A 24,231-nucleotide genomic window follows, 5' to 3' on the forward strand; every position below is an offset into this window, starting at 1 on the left:
GTTTGTGAATAATTTACACAGTGTTGTTGTATGTATGTTGAACTTATTTCGCACCGTATGTAGCCAACTGTGCTAGTCGGAGGTGCGGGGAAAGACAACAAACTAAACAAACACAAAAACTGTTCTAAGCAATAAAAGCTGTTCCAGTAAGGGTTGGGGGGTGGAGGGTGCAGTGGTTAGCGCACTAAGCCCGGCGTCCTGAGATTGATTTCTGGCTGGCTTCCACTCGGCCATCTCACACCTGTCAACCCCTTATCAGTGCTGCCTACCATATAACACACCAATTCAGACCTTCTTGGTCACCCCGTGCCCTTACAAATCTCAACGTTCATCCTACAAAGTCCCATCACAAAGGAGAAACACAAACAAATAGGCAATTGTGTTTGCTCGTATTGAGACGGCTGTACGCCGTATGGACCTGAAAACTCAATTTCCCTGCACAAGAATACGGGGTAAACCTTATGGGTTGACAGCTTTGCCATCTAGGCCCCGTGGGCCCTCACGTCTCGCCTGAACGCCACCCCAAATGTGCATCCACTGCTGGACGAAGGCCTCCCTGCACCATGTCACTGTTGACGGTTGTTTGACCGTTCTTCATCGCGTTGATCAGTACCGATTGGCAAAAGGTGGGGTCGGAGGACCAGTTCAGTTATCGTTGTCTACTGACTTAGCCATGCCCAGGAACGTAACCTTCACATTGTCACGTACCATCGCTGTAATATTAGTCATATTCCTTTGGGTTTTAACCGACTTGTTCCATATTTAGTTTACATATATACACTGCAAATCTATCGCATTGCATAATAGTAAATATCATGAAATGCGCGAGTACTTTAATGCAGCTCAAGACAGTTGATTAATCACAAAATAATTTTCAACTTAAATTGTTTGCTTAGTCGAGAAATGTGCGTCGTAGGGCAGGTCCTATGTGTGTTGAAAGGGCTTGCAGTGGTAATCCTATCCTGCCGGCGCCTCGCTGGTGATTCATTACGCCGGGGGCGTACACCCGTTTGTTTCTAGGCATTATGCTCTCTACGATACTTGCCGCGTTGATGGAAGAGACCAACATTGCACGTCCCCTCCTTTCACGCTCTCGGATCAGCCTCGGCTCTGACCTCAAGTGAGCCGGCTCAGAGCCACCCCCATAATCTGAGCCGGCTCCGAGCGGTGCGAAAGAAGTTTAACATACAAGCCTGAGCTGAGCCTGAGCATTGGCGACCGAGCCAGAGCCGAGCAGGTGACTCAGAATAGGGCTCTTGTTCTTGTCTCCACAGATTTGTTGGTGGGGGCTTTTGGAGTGTCCAAGGCCGTGCTGTACAGGTAAAGCAGCGCTCTGCTCGTTCACCTCGTGCCCCCAAACACCCTCCGTGGACCCCCATGCAGTCGACCGGCAACCCGTTCTGGGGACCACTTCCCAAGGCCACGGCCGTCCATAGCGGGGAACGAGGGCCTGGGGCAATCCCAACCGCGTGGGCTCCCCCCGACGCCTTAAAACTAAACCAGAAGCATTGCATCGAACAGCGTGATGTCGAAGAGTTGGGCCCCCTAAAGCGAGGGGCCCGGGGCAGCCGCCCCGATTCGCCGTACCCCTACGGACGGCTCTGCTCACGGCTCTGCGGAGCGCCAGTGGCCCGCAGGCCACAGGTTGGTAACCACTGGTATAGAGGGTGCATGGTGAGGAGTACAATGTTCACGTTCTGAATAGTAATGTTCATGAAGAGCTTACTTAGCCTGAGCACAGCAGCCCGTGTAGAGGGAATATTTCCGTAGTCCTAAAAGACAAGGATCAGGAGGCAATCGTGGACGGTGTAGAGTTGCGTAATGCCAGCGTAAGATTCACAAGTTACTCAGGGATGAGTTGGTGTCGTATCGGGCGAGTTTATTTTTTGTTTAAGAAACAAGCAGGGTGTCATTTGCCAGAGTGATCTGGGCTACGACAGTAACCAAAAAAAGACATGAAATCAACTGCAGCGATAAAGCAAATGCAGGGTCGGGTTGGGTCCTACGGGGAGTTATCGATGCGGCTGGAGAGGTAGGACGGTGGGAGTTGTGTGCTCTTCCCTGCTGATTACTCGCCCTCTTGGTGGAGGCTGCGAGAGGCGGGGAGCGAGCGAGCGAGTGAGCAGGGACGTCCACGGACGTGCTGGAGGCTGACGGTCGCCTCCGTGCCCCCCGCAGGGCCCGGCCGGTCGTGATCCTGGACGTGGAGCTGCAGCTGCTGCCGCAGATGATCAACACCGAGAGCAAGGACTGCAAGATGCCCGGCTCGGGTGCCCCTGTGTCATGGTGAGCGTGCACCAGATTTCACAACAATGATGACGACGACAAGGGAGGCTTGAGAATCGGTGAGGCTTTCTTGGGTGAACGAGCGTAATCGAGATGTTCAGTTCATTTCGATTCGTTGTACAGATGAAGACAATAATGTTGATGATGATGTTGATTCGTTATGCAGATGATGATGTTGCCGATGATCCCGTTTAGCCAGTTGCCCGGCTATTTACCGCGGGAGATCCATGGTTGTGCGTGAGCACCGCAACAACAACAACACACACAGACAAAAAACATCGACATTGCAGAGAACGAGTGCAGCGGGGTGCTTAAGGAATACTGCGCAACGAACAAACGTATTATTTGTTTTTGGCCACCCATCGAACAAAGACGGTCACCGCATCGCGCACTTTCAGATGCGCTTCTGCGGCCGTCTGGAACGCTCTTCCTTAGGAAGCCGCCGGAGCTGTGCACTTTCAAATCGAGATTGAAAAACTCATTTCTTTAGAACAGCTTTTTGTGCTTAGGCTGTTGTCCTTCCCAACTCCGATCAGCACGGTTGGCTCCGTACGGCGCGAAAGAAGTTCTCAACATCCGTAGCAGTAATTATAAATAAAGCAACTTTTTACCCCCCCCCCCCCACCTGTGTACGTATGCCTGACGCACCCCCCCCCCCCCCCCAGAATCCTATAGAACGGCCGATATTTAATCCACGCAGAAACGATCAAGGATGAATAATATTGACGTGTTTAAGCAAACAGTCCACCGCCGGACGATCTAACTCATTTGTAGGCCAATGGAGACAAGTTATTATTGAGGCTTCACCGCCCCCCCCCCCCCCCCGTTTCCTATGCGTACATTGTCAGTAGACCCCCCATACGCAAGCGTACGAATTTGGGTTATCCCCACTCCCCACTCCATGCGTACATACTAAAGGATGGCCCCCTGCTGTAATAGCGCGACACGTTGGGGGGGGGGGGGGGGGTTGGGTGAAGGACGCCCCTAGCGGCTGCAGTGAGATGCAGCTGCTGCGATTGCATCCTCCCGTCGTGGCAACAACACATGTTGCGATGGCGCTTTGAGCGCAGCCAGATGTTGGTTGTTGGCAGAAGGGCACCGCCGTTATTTTCAGCAAGCAGAAAAAACGACAAAATAAACCAAGACCCGAAACAGGAGGAGGAGGATTTCTCCACGAGGCCATCGCCTGATGAGGCTGGCTGTTGTTGTTGCTGTTGTTCTAATTACGGGCGAAACGTCACGGCACTCGAATTGTAAATGTTGTGGTTTTACTCTCCAACACGCAACCGGTTAGTGCTGAACTAGTAACGAACTGGCACGTCTTGCTCACGAGACAAACCTTACTCACTCGCTGTGTCGGCTGGTGGGGAGTTTAACGACGCGTTCATATTTACGCGACCTGACCTCTGTCAGGGAGAATATTGGTCGCGAAAGCCTTCGCGTCAAACTCGGCATGAATTCCGTCGACTTGACTCGCTATCGCAACGCCCGAAGCTGCGTGCGGCGACGCGTTCGTCAACGCGAGCGGTGTGGGAAGCCGGGAAGCCGGATTTGCGCCGGTGTTCGTCATTGCTTTGTCCAGCTTCCCTCTCATTACCTCTCTGTGTGTGTGCGTGTGTGGTGTTCACTCTGTTGCAGCTTCACAGTCAAGGTCTGTCTCTCAGCGGTTGGCAAAAGTGTTCCTGCAACAATGGGTGAGGAAGGCGGCGGGCGTGCGAGCGCATTACTCGCAGAGCGCGGCTTCGTAATGCCAGCTGGACATTCCGATGCAGGGACGCTGAGATTTAAAGAAAAACGCGTTAAATTGGTTTCTGGCTGAAATGAGCACGAGGCAGCACTCATTACTGGAAATTCCACATTCCCACGACAGCAGTCGGTCGATCCACAGGACAGCAGCCACTGTTGCCTTTCCACATTAAATCCAAATGATAATCTTCAACACCAAAGCCTAAAACATGCAAATATACCACACTTAAGTTATTTGGAATATACAAAGGTGACACACCTTGCCCCAAAGAGGATCCTGATGGCTTCGTCGTGCTCACAGCGTTCGCTCGGCGTCACTGTCGACCTCAGGCAATGCATTTTCAAACATAACCCAACGGGACATTCTGACCACATTTGTCAACCACCGTTATCTGCTGTTCACATCCAAACCAACGAGGCCCACTCGGAGAAGGGCAATTCCATTCCCATAGTTTCCACTGCCGCTGACACTCGCGCAGCCACCACGGAGATCCCGCAACGCTAAGAGAATAAATGGTTTGCGTCTCGCAGGAACCCAACCCGAAGAGTGACAGTGGCTTTACTGCCTCTCAGTGACCTGGGAAATATGATAATTATTACTACGCTTGTACACCCAGCAAAGCCTCACTAAGTATCTTTTTCAGGAGCGCCCTACCAAGTTTTCGCAGTAGGGGGTGATGTTGCTATGAGTGTGATCCTAATTGAGTAATTTGCAGGTCATTTTGTCAGCATTGGGATGTTTTGGTCAATACCAATTGCGTAGTTTTTGTTTTGTTAATGCAGCCAGCCATCGACGGGGCATGCAAGAGGGCTCCACACGTGTTACCATGCCAACCGTCAACTCCCCTCCACCAACTCGCTTGCAACTTCTCTATTCTTCGCGATGTGAAACGGCCAACATCGAATCACCACCTCGGTGCATAACGAGAGGCTCTGGCCTGCAGGGCTCGACGCTGTGTCGGAGCCGATCACCCACGTGACCCAAAATGCCGCCCCCCGCGCCCCAAGAAGGTGCCAAGATGCGTCGCAGGCAATGTGCTTCTCAGAACTCTGGCCCCTTCAATGGGGCCCTCTTTCCTGCTGCTGATCGAGCCAGGCCGAGGGGACACCATCGTGAGCGTGACCCAGCTATTGGCAGCTGTGACCTCAATTTAACGACAAGCTGACACGGAGGATGTGAGCCAGGCCATCGACAGTGAGGCAGTGTTCCCGTCCTTTCTCACACTTCCCTTCTCAGCAATGCACAGAATAACACGGGTGGTACGAGCAAGAGCAGAAACAGCATTGTAACGTGTGTGCATTGCGCTCAGTGGTAGTGTTGCAAATCAAGAATGGATGATAAAAAATATCTCGAGTTGGAGGAAAGGAGATCGATTAAAATGTATTCATCGGGTTACATCTTGTGCTGCAACAGCCTTGATGTTGATCATTTCGGCGCAGTGTCGCGTCATACGAAGTTAGGATGCAGGTGGACGTTGACCCCGAGGTCAAGTGAGAAGAGTTGCGATCGCCATAGCAACGCAACATTTCCTGACGAGCCGCGTGTGTCCACCCGCGTTGGGAAGACAAGATGCACATGACCGTACAGCGTTTGTCAACAAATCCACAGCGTTGCTCCCTCCGTTCCCCCGCTGTGACGGAGCCGTCAGAAATATTATTTGTTGTAAAACAAACGAGAGAGACGCCTGCTTATTGCAGGGTTCGCCTTCTCAGGTGGGCTTCGTGGAAATGTTTATTTTTCGATTTTGTTTAAAGTCGTGTTCATTACTTTTAACTTTCAAACAGGCGCGTGCTTTCAAAACTATTCTTTTTTACCGTCACAGGTCGCTTAATATCCATTTCACAAACTTTAACTGGCAAATTGTCACTGTGGTTTGGAACGCATCACTCGCGATCAGAAGGCTGCAAGTTAGGAAAACAATCACGGTGATAACTGCAGTGAGTGTTTTCCTTGCCTTTTTTGTAGGTCAATCAAGTTTTACTTTTGAAACATATCCAGGTTCTTCGTATACACCTCAGCCATGCTGGCGTTAGCATTGCAGCAATGTTCTTGCGACCAAACCCATCCAAGCAAACGTTGCCTTACACGCAAGCGCTGTCAATCGGAGCGTGTGCTGCACGTGCAACAAAACACATTTCAAACGGGGCTTCAAGAAAGTTGCAAACTGCACTCACACGGGCACGTTGGCTCCACGTTGGAGTCCATGTTAAATGGCAATGCGTGGACACAAACACTACTTTTTTCCAAGAGGCAATGTTTTAATCCGCTATGCAGGTGGGTGATTGCTCGTGTAATGCTGTAGAATATACTGCCTCCAGACTGGGACTGGGCTGAATTAACGTTAGACCACGTTTTTTGTGAATTGTTGTGGCCTGCCAAGTCGTTTGAGACTGGGCCAATGCCATGAATTATATTGACGTGGGCATTAATGCCACCCACCGCAACAGCGAAACTTCAATATTGATTAATCATATATTTTTTCCCCACAATACCACATCTGCTTTTCGTAAAACATAACACCGCCTCGTGTAAATTGTTTACTCGCTGATTATGAGAGCAATGGCAGCGTTGACGGCAGCTGCAGGTGAAGTTTTCTGGCTCAAAGCTACAGCCCTGGCCTCTGGCTCAGCTCACATCTCCAGTTTTTGTGTTGTCATTGAGACAGCAGTTTGGCGCCGAGTGGTTACACTCGCGCCCTACGTTTAGAAGCACCCCGGTTCGATTCCCGACTCAGGCCCTTTTCTGTCCGCAGTTTGTATGTTCTCTCTCCCTGTTCCACATGGGTTTCCAACGGGTTCTCCACTTTCCTCCCATCGCTCGAAAAAAGATGAAAACCATTGTAACTGATATCCGTCAAAGCATCCCAACGTAATACATTATCTTCATATGACTCGATTGGGACGACACACAGCAACAACATCGAAACACTTGGCAGGACCCTCCTGAAAAGATTTGTGAGATTTGTACGTATGTTGAACTTCTTTCGCACCGTACGTAGCCAACCGTGCTAATCGGTGCGAGGTAAGGCCAACAAACTAAATACAAAATGCAGTTCTAAAGAAATACGGCTTTTCAATCTAGATGATTTAAAATTGCATTGCATCAGTGGCTTCCTAATATCGGAAGGAACAGCGTTCCAGACGGCCGCAGGAGCGCATCTGAAAGCGCGCGATGTCTAAGCCAAAATATTTACTCAGCACTAGCAAACCACGGTCTGTGTGTTGTGTCGCTTCCGCTGCCCTGGGCAGAGGTAGATTTCCAGGTGCAGCTCGACCGGCTGAAGCTGAAGGGCTCGGGGCGACGGGCCCTCTTCCTGCTGTCCCAGACGTCGCTTCACGAGCAACGGCTCAGCCTGGCCAACCGGGCCCGGCCGCACTGCGTGGCCCTGCTCGCCTTTCTCAGGGTAAGTGCCCCCCAAACCCCCACCCGCACCCCCCCCCCCCAATACCCCCCCCTCAATACCCCCCCACCCGCCCCTTGGCCAATAGCGACGCCGTGGCCCAGCGGTGGCCGCGTTCACAGAGGTTCGCGGCTCGAAAGCAGCAGGCCACCCTGGTTAATACTGATATTCTCACGGTGATGTGTTCAATGCTACACCCATGTAGAATGGTAGCAGTGCAGGATGGGGCGGGTTTTCCCTTTAGACTTGCCTCCGTAAGCATTCTGCTACTGGGGTGTTCGTGATAAAAAGTTATTTTTTGGTATATCGTGTAAATATCAAAGCGTCGTGAACCCACCATGTAGGCTCACCTTTACTCTATTTAACACCCGAAAACAGGAAGGTTTCTTCACAATTCTGGCAATCGCCTGATGAAGCTGGTTGTAATCATCAGCGCAAACGTCGCATTCGAACTGTAAAAGTTGTGGGTTTACTCTCCGACACTCCGGTGTGTCGAACTCGTAACTAATTGGCACGTTTTGTCTATTTGACAAACCTCACTAATTGGCTGTGTCAGGTGGTGGCGGGTTAAGGACACGTTTATATTTACGCGATCTAACACACAAAAAACGTTATTATAATAATATTGATCGCGAAGGCCTACGTGTTAAACTGTGAAATCAACTATCTACAACGTTACAAACTCATTGGTAAATGAGTATTCTTGGTTCTTTCGGTAAAGTCACGTAGAAGGGAAATAATAAATAATAGAAATATAATATAATAAAATACAATTCTCACGAACCGCCGATAAAGCGTCGATGCAGTCGGTAAATACTGCAGATGTATCACCTGTCCAAATTGCACATCGTTTCCAAACGAGGCACATTGAGGCCATGCCGCTGACAAATGCGCACTGCTGTGAGTAATGGCGTGAGGCTTTGCGATGTCTAATTATCAGCAGATGGCCCATTATAGTACAGCGATGGGATAACCCTGCTCAACGTCCTCCCACTGTGCGCTGCACTAACCGCCGCCAACGCTGTGACGGTCGATTAGCCGTCAGAGCATTTGTAATTTGTAGATCACGCGTGGTACTTTTACACGGGACGATAAGCCACTTCGTTCAGCTATCACAGGGGTCGGGAACCTTTTGACTGGGAGAGCCATAAAAGCCAAATATTTCTAAATATATTTCATTGAGAGCCATATAGTATTTTAACGTATAATAATTAAATATGTCTTACTTTTATGCGACTTCTGGTGCTGCATGGTTTGCTGATGGCCTTGTAGTCTGGTTCATACGTGGTGAGGTTGAGCTTCATGCAGGCGTGACCAGTGAAATGTATCTTCAAAACTAATTTCTGTTTACTTAAAATGACACCGTATTATTAAGCAATATCACAAGTATTTTAAAATCAGTTCCAAACAGATTTATTTATTTATTTATTTTCAACTCTAAATTGTCTGGGAGCCATATGCCGTCACTGGAAGAGCCATATATGGCTCGCGAGCCATAGGTTCCCGACCGCTGAGCTATCATATGTGGCCCTGTCGCTCCTGATAAAGAAGCTAATAGCTCAGTGGCTTTGCCTGGTAAAATAACAAGTCTTGTTGTTGATTTTTTCACATTTCCTACACTTTGCACTCCTCTCGTGTTTTTGTAATGTTTGTTGTAGTAACCTTACGACCCACCCCTCATGGGCATCTGTGTAAAAGATTTATTATCGCTCATCGGATTTCTCCTGGATAATAAAAATTCAGATTTTGTCATGCAAACGTCAATTTCCAAAGATTCCTTGCTCTGCGGTGATGCGTGTTGATATCAGAGTAATATCTGCCACTTCAGTGTAAGGCTTTAATGACAAAAATAATTGGCCCTCCACATATTTTTGTAATTAAGAGTCGTACTAATTCATGCACTCATTAAGAAATGTCACCTTACTCTGTTGTCATTGAAGGTATTTAACACAATGGCTGTGAGTGAGACACTGAGCGAGCCACTGGCTGTGCCGCAGGGCGAGTCGGAGTTCCGTGACAAGCTCACGCCAATCTCCGTGGGCCTCAACCTCAGCCTGGATGAGCAGGCGAGGCGGGGCCCTCACGGCCTCCACCCCGTCCTCCACCCCTACAGCCCGCAGCACGTCAGCAAGCAGGTGCAGCTCACGAATGCTCACCAGCGAGCTCGGCCCCACTCTCTCCTTCCCCATGCAGGCCCCTTTATGGAGGGCCTCTGGGCCACAAACTCCCAGCAACAGCAAGCAATCCCCCACACTTTGACGACCATCATCATCTCCCGTCTGTTGCAGACACACGGCAGTCTAGACTCTCATTCAGCATGATTAGCTGCGTATGGTGCGAAAGAAGTTCAACATACATACATTTAAACTTGTGAAATGGGCCCTCCGGTTTCTGTTTTCCAAAGTGAGCAGCCATTAAGTAGATAGACGACGCTGTTGACGGGTTTCCAGTTCGCATCCCGCTTTGGGGGGATTGAGGGTCAACTCAGCTTCATCGTCATCCCTCTGGGACAATAAAATTGTTGCTACTTTGTGGGACATCAATAGCGGTCCATCCTATGGAGTGCTTCACCCCACAGTTTTAATTCAGTTGACCTTGGTTTTGGTATCCTATGTGGTTTATTGCGAGGTGCAAAAATATATATACAATTGCTCAGCTGTTGTCTTGTACAGCGTTGTGAGATGCAGCTTTGCATGAACGATGCTATATTACAATTCAACTATTGTACCATGGGAATGTGGGAATTTCCACAGTGAAGCTCGGAATTGCTGGTGGAGATGAACGCCACTCTGATGCTCATTCTAACACTAAGTTTGAAAAACTGAATGGAGCGGTTGTTAGCCTGCTCAGCGTTGCCTGTCTGTCCTCACTCAATTTAGAGTGACGTAGCTTTGTACAACGCCAATGGGGCATTGTAAGTAATCGTTGTTTTGTTGAGTTCTCTGACACGCGCAAGACCCAATTAAACAGAATGGGATGAAGCACCTGAGGCCCATAATGACGTCTAACATCCCTGCCTCGTCTCCCCATCAACACACACGCACAGTTAGCAACATTTCCCTCCGTCGTGTTGCCTTTAAAATTGATGATTGGTTTGTGACGACGATGATGATGACAGTGATGATGTTTGTCTCCTCCTCAGGCCTACATCTTGCTTGACTGTGGTGAGGACAATGTCTGCATCCCCAAGCTGAAGCTCTCGGTCACGTGGTGCGCTCACGCACTCACAGCCACACGCACGCACAACCACACTCACAGCCACACACTCTCTAGCCACACGCACAAACAACCATACACACAGCCACACACACTCACAGCCACACGCACACACAGCCACACACACAGGCCACACACGCTCTAAGCCACACACACAGCCACACACGCTCTCAGCCACACGCTCTCAGCCACACGCACACACAGCCACACACACAGCCACACACGCTCTCAGCTACACACACAGCCACACACGCTCTCAGCCACACGCTCTCAGCCACACGCACACACAGCCACACTCACAGCCACACACACTCTCAGCCACACGCACGCACAGCCACACACACAGCCACACACACTCACAGCTACACGCACACACAGCCACACACACAGCCACACACGCTCTCAGCCACACTCACATCCACACACGCTCTCAGCCACATACACAGGCCACACACACTCACAGCCACACACACACACCGCCACACACACACACAACCACACACACAGCCACACACACTCTCAGCCACAACGCACGCACAGCCACACTCACATGCTCCTTCGGGCCACCCAAGTTCACTTTCCTTAGTGGTGATCACTGATACGGTGGCCCTCTACATGCCAGCTCTACGGGACCCCCTCATCCAAGAGGAGCTTGAGCCAGGCCTGATGCCAACACCAGACAGTCAAACTCCTCTCATCTATCGATCGTTTCCCCAACAGTGGATCGTCCACGAGGGTTGACAGATCTGCTATGCCAGAGTCGGCAACCAAAATAACAAGAAAGCCATTTTTTTTCGAATTCGGTTAAAACAACCCAATATCTCAAGAGCTGCAATGCACGTGAATACGAGACGGAGGTCTCCTTGCTAAGTCACGTGTCACGAAGCGGCCCTTCAAGAGCCGCGTGCAGCTCCAGAGCGCAGGTTTGCCGACCCCTGCGCTGTGCCGTTACCATGAGGCTCCGACCATCATACATGTCCGACACGTGTTGTGAGACGGACGTCGCCCTACCAGACAGTGACACCACATTTCAAATCAATCGTGGCCCACGGATCATCCCCGATGTTCCGAGGGGTGAACTTTTCTTTTCACGTCCATTTCTCCCCCTTCCTCTACACTCACAGACAAAAAGGAGATCTCATGCAGGAGATTGTGTGTTCAATCGATGCCATAAAAGTTGGGATTGAAAAATAAAGTCGAGCAAGTCAGCACAATTTTTATATACACTTTCTAAAATATGCTCAGCATGTGTTGGAGCAACACATGAAATCAGTAAATCACCACGGGTTACAGAGAAAGAGGTTCTGGAGAGAAAATTCTGCTTGAAAAAGTGCAAATTCCTAAAGCCACGTGTGACCCGGTGGATGTCAGAGACGAATGCATCCTCAGAGTCTAGTCCAGCTTGCAGCTACCATGCAGTCCACTCGGAAGCTGAGGCTCTTCCCACTGTAGCTATGGAGGACTGAGGCGGCAGGAGATTTGTTATAGGGCGGCAGAGTGCTGACACTCACGCCTCGCAACAAGAACGGCCAGCGTTTGGTTCCCGACTCGGGCAGCCTTCCGTGTGGAGTCTGTACGTGCTCCCCCTGTACTACACGGGTTTCCTCCGGGTTGTCCGGGTTCCTCGCATAGCTAAGACAATACACAGCGTGTGACTGGGGGTTGGCTAAACATCCCGATGCTGATCAATTGCCCGCAAATGACACAAGCAGAGTCACAACATTGCCCCCTACTGCGGGACACTCTTGAAAAATAGCGTTGAGACTCCTGAGTGAGGCTTTCCTGGTGACACAAGTGGAACGATAATAATACAATTGTTTAACGCATAGACTTTCGTGACCAATATTATCTATGATAAAAAAAAATGGGTTATATCGCGTAAATACGAATGTGTCGTTAAACCCGCCAACACCCAACACAGCCAATTAGTAAGATTTGTCACGTAAACAAAACGTGCCAGTTAGTTACTACTTCAGCACACCGCTTGTGTGTTGGAAACTCCACAACATTATCATTTGAGTTCACGACGTTCTGCTGGTTATTGACTGTGTCGGGTGGTGGTGGGTTTACCAACACATTTATAACTATGCGATCTAACCCCCCCAAAAACAACCCCCTTTATTATCAATAATAAAATAACAACAATGATCAGATTCCCCATGAAGAGCCTTTGCCCCACCCGTCTGTGTAAGGGCACCTGGCTGACCGCTCGCAGTCCCCTACGTAAGTGGGGCAGCGAGCCCATTTATCTCCCTCGCCCCCAGCCCGTGAGCTCCATGTGCCGGGGCTTCCACACGCGGAATTTATGTATTTATGTGCCCCCCCCCACCTCCATTGCCGCTGCTCACACTCCATCCCCGAAAGGGGCACCTGGGCCGTCTGCGATGGTTTCTGAGCGAGTTTCCGTGCCCCCCCCCAGGGACCGCAAGGCGCTGCTGGTGGGGGAGGAGAACCTGGTGACGCTGGCGCTCGTGGCACGGAACGCGGGCGAGGGCGCCTACGAGGCGGAGCTCGTCCTCGTGCTGCCCCCCGAGGCCGACTACGTGGGCATCGTCCGCAACGAGGTGAGGCCCCCACCTCCCCTTCCCTCGCTTCCCCTCCGCCCTGCCCCCTCCCCTCGGCCCCCTCCCCTCCACCCCCCCCCCCTCGCCCCCCCGACTTGTACATGCGGCGCCCACCTCGTGGCCACGGCTCGTCACGGGAGGGCCTTGCTGATCGACGTCTCACCAGACGTAGATTTGCAAACTTCCACATGGGGGGGGGGGGGGGGGTTGGGTGGACCTGAAATGAAGTTTTTTTTTTTTTAAACAGGCCTCTACGTTAATAAAAAAAAACGTATTTTCTCTGGCAATGTCAACTCATTTTTGTGGCAATCATCTCCATCGCCCGCCCCGGTCCCACCCCTTCACTTGGAGCCACCACTACGGTTTCACATTAATCTTCTCTTGCTGTTGCTAGCAGGTGATAACAATGTGGGATTTTTACTTAAAGCTTTCGTGACTGCAGGAATTCAAATTCATAATTAATTTTAACCTATCTACGTGATTCATTATAAAAATTGCAAATTTTCCGATGATGCTGGATGTAATTACCAGCGAAACGTCGTACTCAAAAATTGTAAATGTTGTGGATTCACTCAACACACCGGCGGCGGGCTAAAGTAGTGAACTATTTGTCTTTTGTCAACGTGACACTTTTTACTGATTGGCCGTGTCGGGTGGTGGAGGGTTGCCACACATCTATAAATAACGCGATCTAACCCAAAAACCTTTATTATGAATAATATTGGTCGTGAAAGCCTGCTACGTGTTAAACTATCTACGTGACTTTACCGAAGACACAAAGAAAATGTTGGATTTGTAACGGCCACAGTTTTTTGTTCGCTGTCGGTGACAGTGAGAGAGACAATGATTCAGAGACGTAGGAAACTACAACAGTTGCCCCAGCTATGTGATCTTCTGTTGGGATGTTTGGCCAACAGTCTGTTGTGAAGAGTGCGAGGACACGCAGTGACATCCAGTCTCATTTGTTTAACCCGAGGGAAGTCTGTGGAGATTCATTACCACTTCTGTAAGGAAAATTGGAATGCATGAAACTATAATAGAACAGTTATAATAATAATTACATTACGGTAACTATTGTTGAAACGGTTTTGTTACCTCGCATTTGTCAATGTGTTTGCAAGTTGTTTATTTGGATTTGGGCCGATACTGAAAGAAGATCGCACACACGGACAGATGACGGCACAGGTCTTTAAAGTCCACTCTGCTGAAGACTCGCGTCGGTCATTCCCCGTACAAATTGCCGTATGACTGGGGTCGCCAAATGCGTGTTTACACCGGCAAGAATTGAACGAAATAACGACTGAGCATCTGTTTACCGCTGGTGAAGCAAAGCACCAAAACAGAGATGTGTTTTGCCCGTTTTGCGAAGCTGTGAATCTTGCCTGTTTGCTTTCATGAATTTAAGCGCAATGTCGCTTTGCGTGTCTCTCCGTCGATGCACTGATTCGTTGTTCAAGACTTTCGTATTAATTTGAGACGTTAGAAAATCATCAAGATCACGAGCTTAACCCACGCATTGTCCAGTGTCGCTTTTCGTCCAATTGTTGGCAAAATTCCCAGGATTTTTCCACGACCAATAATCCGGTGATGTGGTCTGGTTATTTTCGTCAAGGTGTCTGTCTGACCCAATTTCCTTTAAAAGAACAAATTTGACATCGAGGTAAATTCAATCAGTTGCTCTAAAAACGAATGCTGCGCAAAACCATAATTAACGCAAATAAACATTATACGGGCATCAAGAGCGATGACGAAGCAAGACATCGCATCGTAACATATTGGGCTGATGCACGTGCAAGTTTATTGTAAAAATTATTTACTCAGATTCATTTTAAATGGTTACAGTAACACAACAGTTTTTGAAAAATCTTCCACTACATCAGTAGCCTCATTAAATGCAATGTGCTAGGTTATAATGAGTTATTCTTGTTATATTCTTGGTTCTTTCGGTAAAGTCACGTAGATAGAAAAATGATAATATGTAAAATACAAATAATAGAAATTTAATAAATATATACATTTGTAAATTTAAAATCATAAAAGCAATTTATTATAAAAATATATATAATAAATGTGTTATATATCTACGTGACTTTACCGAAAGAACCAAGAATAGGAATTACTGCAGTCACGAAAGTTTCACGTCTGAGTTATTCTTTCTTATCTGCTCTCCTATGGAGAGGCAGGCAGCCACATGTGCACAGCAGACGTGGCGCTGTGTGCTGTGCTTTGCTGCTGCTCGACAGAGGCAGCAGGGCTCTTGGCGTGGCACGTAAATACCACGATACCCCACTGCAGGGTAATAGGACGTGGAGCTGCCATTTCGTATTTACAGTCGATTTGGCAGCTCACATCAACGGGTGCTGTGGTCCATCATGAACTTCCTGAATCTGGTAACGGAAATATATCTGATTGCGTTTCATGATAATGCAACAAATGTCACTTTGAAGTCCGTGGTTGTGAACAGAAATGCCGCAGGCATCCCTGACGTGCGCTGTTTCTCTTTCTCGGGGTTGCTGGATGTGTAGACCGTTTATTATACCTTTGGATGCATGCACAGAGTTTTGTAAGCATTCTCCCGAACCCAGTGAGAATTCTTAAACCAACGCAAAACAAAAGCAGATCGTGGACCCACTTGCATACGTTGGGTTGTGGTTCTGCTCGCAGAAACTTTTTCATAAAACGACTTCCACTCGAATTATTGATCGGATGCTATGCACCGTTCTGGAGGGCAGATTTGGCAGAACCCGTGGTCCGCCGCCGTAAATTGCCACAAATCGCGATGCAGGGTGGGGCATGTGGCATTCTGACACCAGGGTGAAAACCCCCCGATAGATGTCCAATCAACCGTGCCCCCAACCAACACAAGACAAAGATCCCCCGTATAGCCTGAATAGACTTTTTGGGCCAAGTTTCGTTAGGGAGTAACACCTATGAAGGCCAGCAAGGCACACGAGGGGGTAGGTGGCCAGCACCACGCCCGACCACCTTTGTCTCCCCAGTGGCGATGTTTACACACGTAAGGTACTCATCTGAGGCTGAGTCGACCTAGGGTAGGCCCAGGACCGGTTCAAATAATCATCACCGATGTTGGCCACGGGCGGGATTTGACTTGGGTCGCTGGGTTCGTAAAGCAGCACGCTAACCGCTACACTTCCGCTCCCAAACCGCCACACACACAAACTCACACGTATACATTCGAGTACCTTTGTAGTAGTCAGAAGCGACCTGGCCACAAATGATAGCTCAACGAAGTGGCTTATTATCACGTGGAAATGCATAGCAGCCAAATACTCGAAACGCATTTTTCTAAATGTCGAGGGAAAAACCAGAGGGCCGGGAAAAATATCCATGCGACCACGTGGAGAGACACGCACACTCCAAACATACAGGCATATAGGTTTAGTTCGATCCCACGACCTCTTGTATACCAGGCGAGGTAGTTAACATCTCGCCAACGTGGCGATAATGATTGACTTTACTCAGTGAATGATTGATATCTCGAGCACTTTGGCAACTCTTCTCATTTACAACATTTAAAATGTGATCTCACTGTGCTAGACCAAGACACACATTAAAGTCATAAACCTTGGTATTCAACGAATATGGTACCCAGTAATAAACTGAAGTTTGCCATGATTTCCATGTTGGATCATATAAATTCGAGTGCCCCCTGGTTCGGCTCACACGTGTTCACATTTGTGCACGTTATTGTAAAGATCTTCGAGACGGGCTAAAAAAACAGTTTGAACGAAGAACAGGGCACGTGGTCTGGCAATGATGGCTCTTGTAATAAACCCGAGTATGATTACGTACACAATCCAGATATTTGAGATATCCTGGTTCCTTATTTTCTTTTCAAGTTATTAAACAAAGTCGTTTTATTAAACACAGGCCGAGACAAAAACAAACACACAAATAAGTCAGTCTCTTGGCTGGGAAGTTTTTTTGTGAGGATGAGATCGGAGGGGGGGGGGGGGACCGCAAGAGCGAGAGCTCGCGATGTGGATTGGTGCATGGAGGAGTGGCGAGGGAGCGTGCAGGGAGCACGCTGCCAACGCTGCCACCTCCGCCTCGTTGGTGCTGCGTTGCTCACGAGCGCCGTCGAGATCAGTGACGGGCAACGGCGGACGAGTCGGTGGGCCACGCAAGAGGCCCTCCTTGGGCCTCAGTGACACCGTCGCTCGTGCACTCACCGCGACCCCCGAGCATTACCACAGAGACACCGAGGCCAGGCGATCCACGAGGGGGCTCCACGGGACGCAGATTGCCCACCGCTGGCATAGATGATGGTCACGTCGATCATCAACGTCACGCACTTGCCCGTTTTAGTTGTATGTGGGGTAGTCGAGTGTCGGTGAGCACCCGGTGCTGAGAACTCGGTGAGCTGAGTTGTATTCGAGTCCACGGCTAACATCGGTGGCGATTGAGATCCGTGCCACCGATCCGCCCTGACCAGCACGGTGAAGTATGGACAAACAACGCCCACGACTGAGAGAGCGTGGGGGAGGGCCTTCGTCCAGCTGTGGCGCTGAAGTGCATTCATGATGTGCCACTGTTGCATAATGACGTGCTATTTCTAGCCACGGTATTGTGCTAGGAAACACTGCAGAGGTATCCGGGTGCGTGGTGCTGGGACACGAGGCAAGGCCAGTCACAGCGCTGAGTCAACGCCACTGAGGTCCTGCAGGCAAATCTGAAGCTCCCTCCGGGGATGAGTTGAGATTCCCCACAGCTGTCGCTGATTTGTAACGACGACTACACAAACTAAACCCCTCGGTGCACGGGACGTTGCGCTGAACTTAGCGAAGTTCAGCTTCGGCGGAGATCATTTGGCAGTCACACGGAGCAAGTCGCTGTCCCACTGCCGCCGCCCGGGAGAGGTCACGTGGGGGGGGGGGGGGCTATAATCACGATGAATCGGCTCAAATGTATTCTTATGCCACTGACAACACGACATTAAACGTACATAATAAAAAAATATAGTTTTCTCCAATATATTTTACAACACATTTCACTAGATATTCTACAAAAACAACTAATCACGTTCATCAACATCACTGGTTTACAAGGGGTACATACATAACGGGCGGACAGCTTGGTCAGTGATCCTTCTGGAGTGCAATGGGAGACTGGTCCTGTGAACTGACCTCGGCATGAGACGGCTTCTCAGACGACAAACAGGAAACGAGCTCAAAAGCTGCGGTGATTTGTTATTATTTCTACTTAGAACTCGCAAGGTAACGAATGTCTTCCCATATCTCCAAACCTTACTATCATTTATGACGCTCGGGTCTTGCCAAGTTTGCAGTCGGGTGCGATGTTGCTATTGCTGTGATCCCAATCATGGCCCGATATAAATTGAAAACGAATTGCTTCTTGTGTTTAGTAATAGTAATCGGGTTTTACCCTTTGTCTGGCACCAAAACTGACACCTTTATGCAAGGGATCATGTTTGCAATAACCAAACACAAGCAGTCAAAATGCAAACAAAAAGAGACAACTCTGATAATGATATGATATGTCCGTTTTTGGTGCCAGACAAAATGGTAAAAACCTAGTACTATATCTTGCTACTGGCACAGGAGGTCTCATGATGTAAATTGTTGTGTTTAGTTTGTTGTCCTTCCCCCGCACCTCCGATTAGCACGACTGGCTACTTAGGGTGCGTGCACGTATGTTTTGAACTTCTTTTTCACCGTACGTAGCCAACCATGCTAATCGGCGTGAAAGAAGTTCAACGTGCCTTCAATTGTGTAACTCGCAGGTGATTTGTCAGCATTGAGATGTTTTTCGCCAATACTGTTTACAGTGCCGTGTATGTATATTTAGCTATGGGAGGAAACCAGAGATCCCACAGGAAGCCCAGACAGAACAGGGAGAGAACATGCAATCTCCACGCAGCACAGCATCCCGAGTCGGGAGTCGAGCCCAGGCCCCTCACGCAATGACGTGAGGGAGCCTTGTGTCAGTCTGGTGTAGAACACCGATCCTTGGCCTCGCGATGAACCCTGAAAGTTGCTGCGCTACCTGGTGCACGATGCCTGCAATCGCTGCTGGTGTCCGTTGCACCCGCTAATGGCGGCTAGTGATTGTTGTGATTACAGGGAACCGGATAGCTTCGCTGTTCGTGTAATTTCAATCGAGCCCCGTGCGTTTGGAGCCGATGTTCACATTCCCACAATTTCTGTCGGGAATTGCCAAAGTGCACCACTTCCTGCAAGAATTGAAGGCCCTGTCATGCGGGCAGGCAATTATGTACCAGGGTTGCGGCAAAATCCCCGTAACGAAGTTATGCTCAACTAAAATTGTGATAGAAAATATGTAAATTAAAATTGTTCCGGCTTTTTTAAGTACACTGTATAGCCCGGCTTAGTCCCGTGGCCCTCGCAAAAAAATAATTTTCAGAGCTCTCTCGCCTGGCTCACGAAAAGACAAAGACAGTGTCGAAAAAGACAATCACAAAGATTTAAATGTTGTTTCATGGGACCTCCTTTGCCAGTACCAAAATACGGGAATGAAATGTTATTGCCAAACATATATCAGTCCTCTTTGTCCACCCTCACTGTTCAGTGTCAACAATAGCCGCTCTCTCCGCGAGGACAAAACACGCCGATTGCTCCATTAATGTAATAATCCATCCCTCCCTCCTGCGGGGAAATAAATTTCAGCGGAGTGGTTAACGGAGTCGGCGCGGCTCCGTGTGACCTCCGGGTGTTAACTGCCCTCAGCTCTACGGCGCAGCTGTGCCTGCTGCAAGAGCAGCAGTTTCCTCTCCGTCCAGCCAAATCAGATGGCTCGCATGTTTATCATCCGTCTACTGTGCCCTCGTTTTCAACTAATGTGCCGCTAATGAAACCAAACATGAGCGCACAAGGGACTGCATTCTGTCTGCGCACGCGCACATGTCTAATGTTAGAAAATGAGAAAAACTTTATTAAAATAGATGGGAGGTCATAAAGTGCCAACGTGTATTGCCTAAAACAACTCTGTTCTTGAGACCGAATGGATCTCTAAATCCAATGGTATTTAGTAATGAGGTAGCAGCATTGCTGTATATGATTACATTGTGCATTTAACATTTTTCCCCGTACCACTAACAGGCCAAATACAATTTTAACTGCAGTCATCATCTTAGCCAGACTGAACTTTTCACAGCCTGCCTGATTTAGGCCACTATAAAGTAATTGTAAGAGCTTGAGATATGTGTTTTCGCAGAAAATAAAAGTTTAAATAGGGGGGGGGGATACAGAATTTATGACGATAGTCTGGCTGAAAAGAGAAAAGACGAGGAATGACTTCCCGCGTGGGAGATGTTCTGCCCTCTCTCGTCTCGCGGCTCTGGCTGCGCGATAAGGGAGACGTGAGCTCCACTTGTGAGGCCGCGTTGCTTACGAGCCTTCGTTTATGTGTAAAAATGACCCTTTTGCACGTTCGTATTAAAAACATGTCCTTTTGACAGTTATTTGGCCGGTGATATTTCAAAAGTGGTCCTGGCATCTGGCGGCCCACAATTACTCGGGGCACGAGCAGAGAACGTCCCTCCAAGACACCCAAGCCGCCTCTCATCGGGAATCCTCCACACTTGGGAACAAATAAACAACCGTCCGCTCGTATGATGTGAACATCGGAGAGTGTGCTTGGGGTTATTACATCCAGTGCTGGGTGCCACTGCTCCACTGGAAGTGTATCATCCACACTAACAGTGCCCCGCCATTTGACTCTTTGTTTTCTCTTGGTTGCTGACCTCAGGGCCGCCACTCCGATGCCCAACGTGTGGCGGAATAAAATAACCTTTAGTAGTCGGTTTTTACCCTTTCAACTGGTACAAAAACTGACACCTTTATACAAGGCATCATGTTTGCAATAACCACAACACAAGCAGTCAAAATGCAAACAAAAAGAAACATAATGATGATATGCATATCATCATTATCATCATCAGAGTTGTTTATGCATATCATCATTATCATCATCAGAGTTGTTTTTTTTGTTTGCATTTTGACTGCTTGTGTTGTGGTTATTGAAAACATGATGCCTTGTATAAAGGTCTCAGTTTTTGTACCAGTTGAAATTAAAAACCTATACTATATTTTGCCACTGGTAAAGGAGGTCTCATAGTGTAAAATAACCTTTGTGAGTTGCAAAGTGTCACACGGCTGCACCGAAGGGTCCGGTGCAGCGTGAAGCGACTGTGAAATAGAGCTTCATAGCTTATCGGGTTCTTCCAGATAAATAAAGATTCTGATTCTCATTCGACTCGCCAAAGGGAAGTGTGTGATTGTTGCTGAGCTGGGTAACTTTTATGCGTTTGTGTTTTCTGTGCGTCTTTTTTGACTTTCCGCTGAATCGTACGTCATGGTGTGTTTGCATTCTAACGCTGTTCCACGATTTCACGTATTGTGTGTATAGTATTCCATGGTTGCTCACGAATTGCCATTCGCGATTTTTGGCTGTCTGGAACTCTACACGACTGCATCGAGTGAGAGAGAGAGATAGAATGTGATGCACAAAGTGATGAGATAGATTGATGAGATAAAGTGATGGGAGAGAATGTGATGTGATAAAGTTATGAGATGTATTATTTAAGTATGTATTTGTTTATTTAGGCCATTATCATTGTCTGTGAAATTTACTATTCGTGAGCATCTCTGGAACATATCCCTCGCGAATAACGAGGGAATGCTGTATGTCGGTGCAATGTGAATGTGCGTGTTGGTATGACTTACTGTTGTACTCGTACGCGTACAAATAAATAACTGGCCACACCCTGCTGATGAGACTCGGAAAGTCGATACCAGTCTGGGTTTTGCAGCTTGAACTAATTTTGACAAAAAACAGTCCTCCTACATTGGTCGATAAACTAAATATGACAAATTTTTCCCCAGTCAAACAGAGCCGTGCGTATTGATACAATAAACAATAATAATGCATGTGCCTGGTGAAAAAAAAAACCAAATCATAAAAAGCAGTTGTATTTCAAACACAACTTGCTGTTAAAACAAACAATTCCCCGAGCATGTGGCGGTGGCGGCGTCGTCTGTAACCCTGCTGCCTGGTCTCCCCCCCACACCCCATCGCCCCCTGACGCCGCACAGTCGCTGACTTTGCTGAGCTGCTCCTACAAGGCTGAGAATGCATCCCGGAGCGTTCTGTGCGACCTGGGCAACCCCATGGCCGGCCAGAGCAGCGTAAGTCTCGCCGCGAGCACGCGTTCGCCCACGGCTCACCTCTGGATTTATCACCTCAGCCTTAATCCCAAGCTCTCCTCCCAATACTCCCACAGCCTTAATCCGCAGCCATCCATCACGCCTCGAACTACTTCCTGCCCTCACACCGAGCCTCGACACCAGACCTTATTTATTTTATTCACAATTTCATGCTCAAATCACTTTCTCGCGGACTCTAATCCCAGCGCTGAATCCCGGGCCTTGACACCAAGTTTTTCCCACCTCGAACTCCCTGCCCTGGTAAGCGATGTGTGCCATTGGAGCAGCAGAATAGACTCGGAGAAGCATTTTTTTATTGTTCCAACGCTTCTTTTACGCTTTTATTTTTCGCCAGAGAGTGGCCGGGTGATTGGCCGCTCGCTGTCACAATCAGATTAACCGTGTTTACTGAACAAAATTCTTTGCTTACTCGATGGATCTCTGCACTCTATATGGGGTGCATCCTACTCTGCTACAGCCATATGTTCCACGTCTCACTGTGCGTGCTCTGCTGGCGTGTAGCAAGGAAATCCGCTATTGACAGCATGTAAAACATTGTTATGGGACTATTCATCACAGTCCTACTGCTCTTTATAGTTTACGCTTCACCAACCCTGCATGCAGCAGGGTGGCGCAGTGGTAACACCCGTGCCTCAGCAAGAAGGCTGGGTTCGATTCCTGACTCGGGTGCCTTTGTGGGGTGTGTGAGTTCTCTCTCCCCCTGTTCTGCACGAGGTTTCTCCGAGTTCTCCAGTTTCCTCCTATAGAAATCAAACATACATTTCGACTGGTGTTGCCCACTCACAACGCTGGTAAAATTATCCGCAAGTTACTCAATTTGGATTGCACACAGCCAGCCAGCCACAACAGCAGTAGCATCGTACAAACTTGGCAGGACCCTCCTGAAACAGAGCCTCGAGTCTCGGGTGAGGCTCCACGTGGCAAGCGAACGTGACGAGTGACGCCGTGATGCAAATGCGATTCACGCCTTGCCCCGCTACAGTAGTTCAGACGCAGTTCAGACGCAGGCGGGGGGGATTGAGCATTCGCCGTTGTCACAGAGGAGGGGAATTGAAGTGCTCCGCCACTGTTCCAGACTCACAGGGACGATGACGAAGGCAAGCCGACCACAGACGAGGAAATAAAACTGAAACTTTTAAGATAATATTTTTTTCAATCCAGGGATTGCTCCACATTTAAGGGTCGGTGGCAAACGTCACTTTGCCAAAGAGCCATCGTACATACAGCATGGGAAGTGTGGCCAATATTCCAGTAAACAACTCGGCAAGTTTCGACTGCTGTGATTTTCACTCACCCGCCCGTGCTGTTTTCGTTTACTAACTCAAGCTCATGGGCATGCTAATTTATCCAGCCCCACCGGTCCCTGCACGCCACAAACTCTCCCCCTCTCCCCCCCGTGAACTCCTGCAGCCACGACTCTACACCCCCCCCCTCCCGTGCCTATTTAAAGCCACAACAGCCGATCATTATTTCTCACCTGATGACGGACGCTTGTGTTTGCGACCGAAACGTCGTGTTATTTTATTATTTTTTCATCTACGTGACTTTACCGAAAGAACGGGAGAGTATGAACAACGGGATTTGAGATGAAAGAGCTCCGGGGGGGGGGGGGGGCGATTTGGCAGCGCGTCATTGCCAGGTCTCCTGCAGCCTCCGTGACGCAGCCACCACTGGGGCTCCTCGTTGGCACCTCGCAGAGACAATACTTCCTGTCCCGAAGAGCGCACTGCCTTGTTCTGTGGGAGACGGAGCCTTCTGCAGCCAGGCGATTGTGGAATCCCTCACTCGGTG

General features: G+C 48.9%; 1 protein-coding gene across 1 annotated transcript in view; it reads left to right on the forward strand.

Moving 5' to 3' along the window:
• Positions 1–24,231, forward strand: part of LOC133346225 (integrin alpha-V-like) — a 55,429-nt gene that overhangs the window by 28,466 nt on the left and 2,732 nt on the right. Inside the window, exons 7-14 of the mRNA XM_061557764.1 lie at positions 1,180–1,320; positions 2,179–2,286; positions 3,925–3,980; positions 7,282–7,436; positions 9,431–9,568; positions 10,576–10,643; positions 13,069–13,213; positions 22,309–22,401. Of these exons, the coding sequence (XP_061413748.1) occupies positions 1,180–1,320; positions 2,179–2,286; positions 3,925–3,980; positions 7,282–7,436; positions 9,431–9,568; positions 10,576–10,643; positions 13,069–13,213; positions 22,309–22,401 (904 nt within the window). The remainder of the gene's footprint in view (positions 1–1,179; positions 1,321–2,178; positions 2,287–3,924; positions 3,981–7,281; positions 7,437–9,430; positions 9,569–10,575; positions 10,644–13,068; positions 13,214–22,308; positions 22,402–24,231) is intronic.

Source organism: Lethenteron reissneri, chromosome 23 (genome assembly GCF_015708825.2).
Source record: "Lethenteron reissneri isolate LAM-NWPU_2019-01 chromosome 23, ASM1570882v1, whole genome shotgun sequence".
NCBI classification, from domain to species: domain Eukaryota; kingdom Metazoa; phylum Chordata; class Hyperoartia; order Petromyzontiformes; family Petromyzontidae; genus Lethenteron; species Lethenteron reissneri.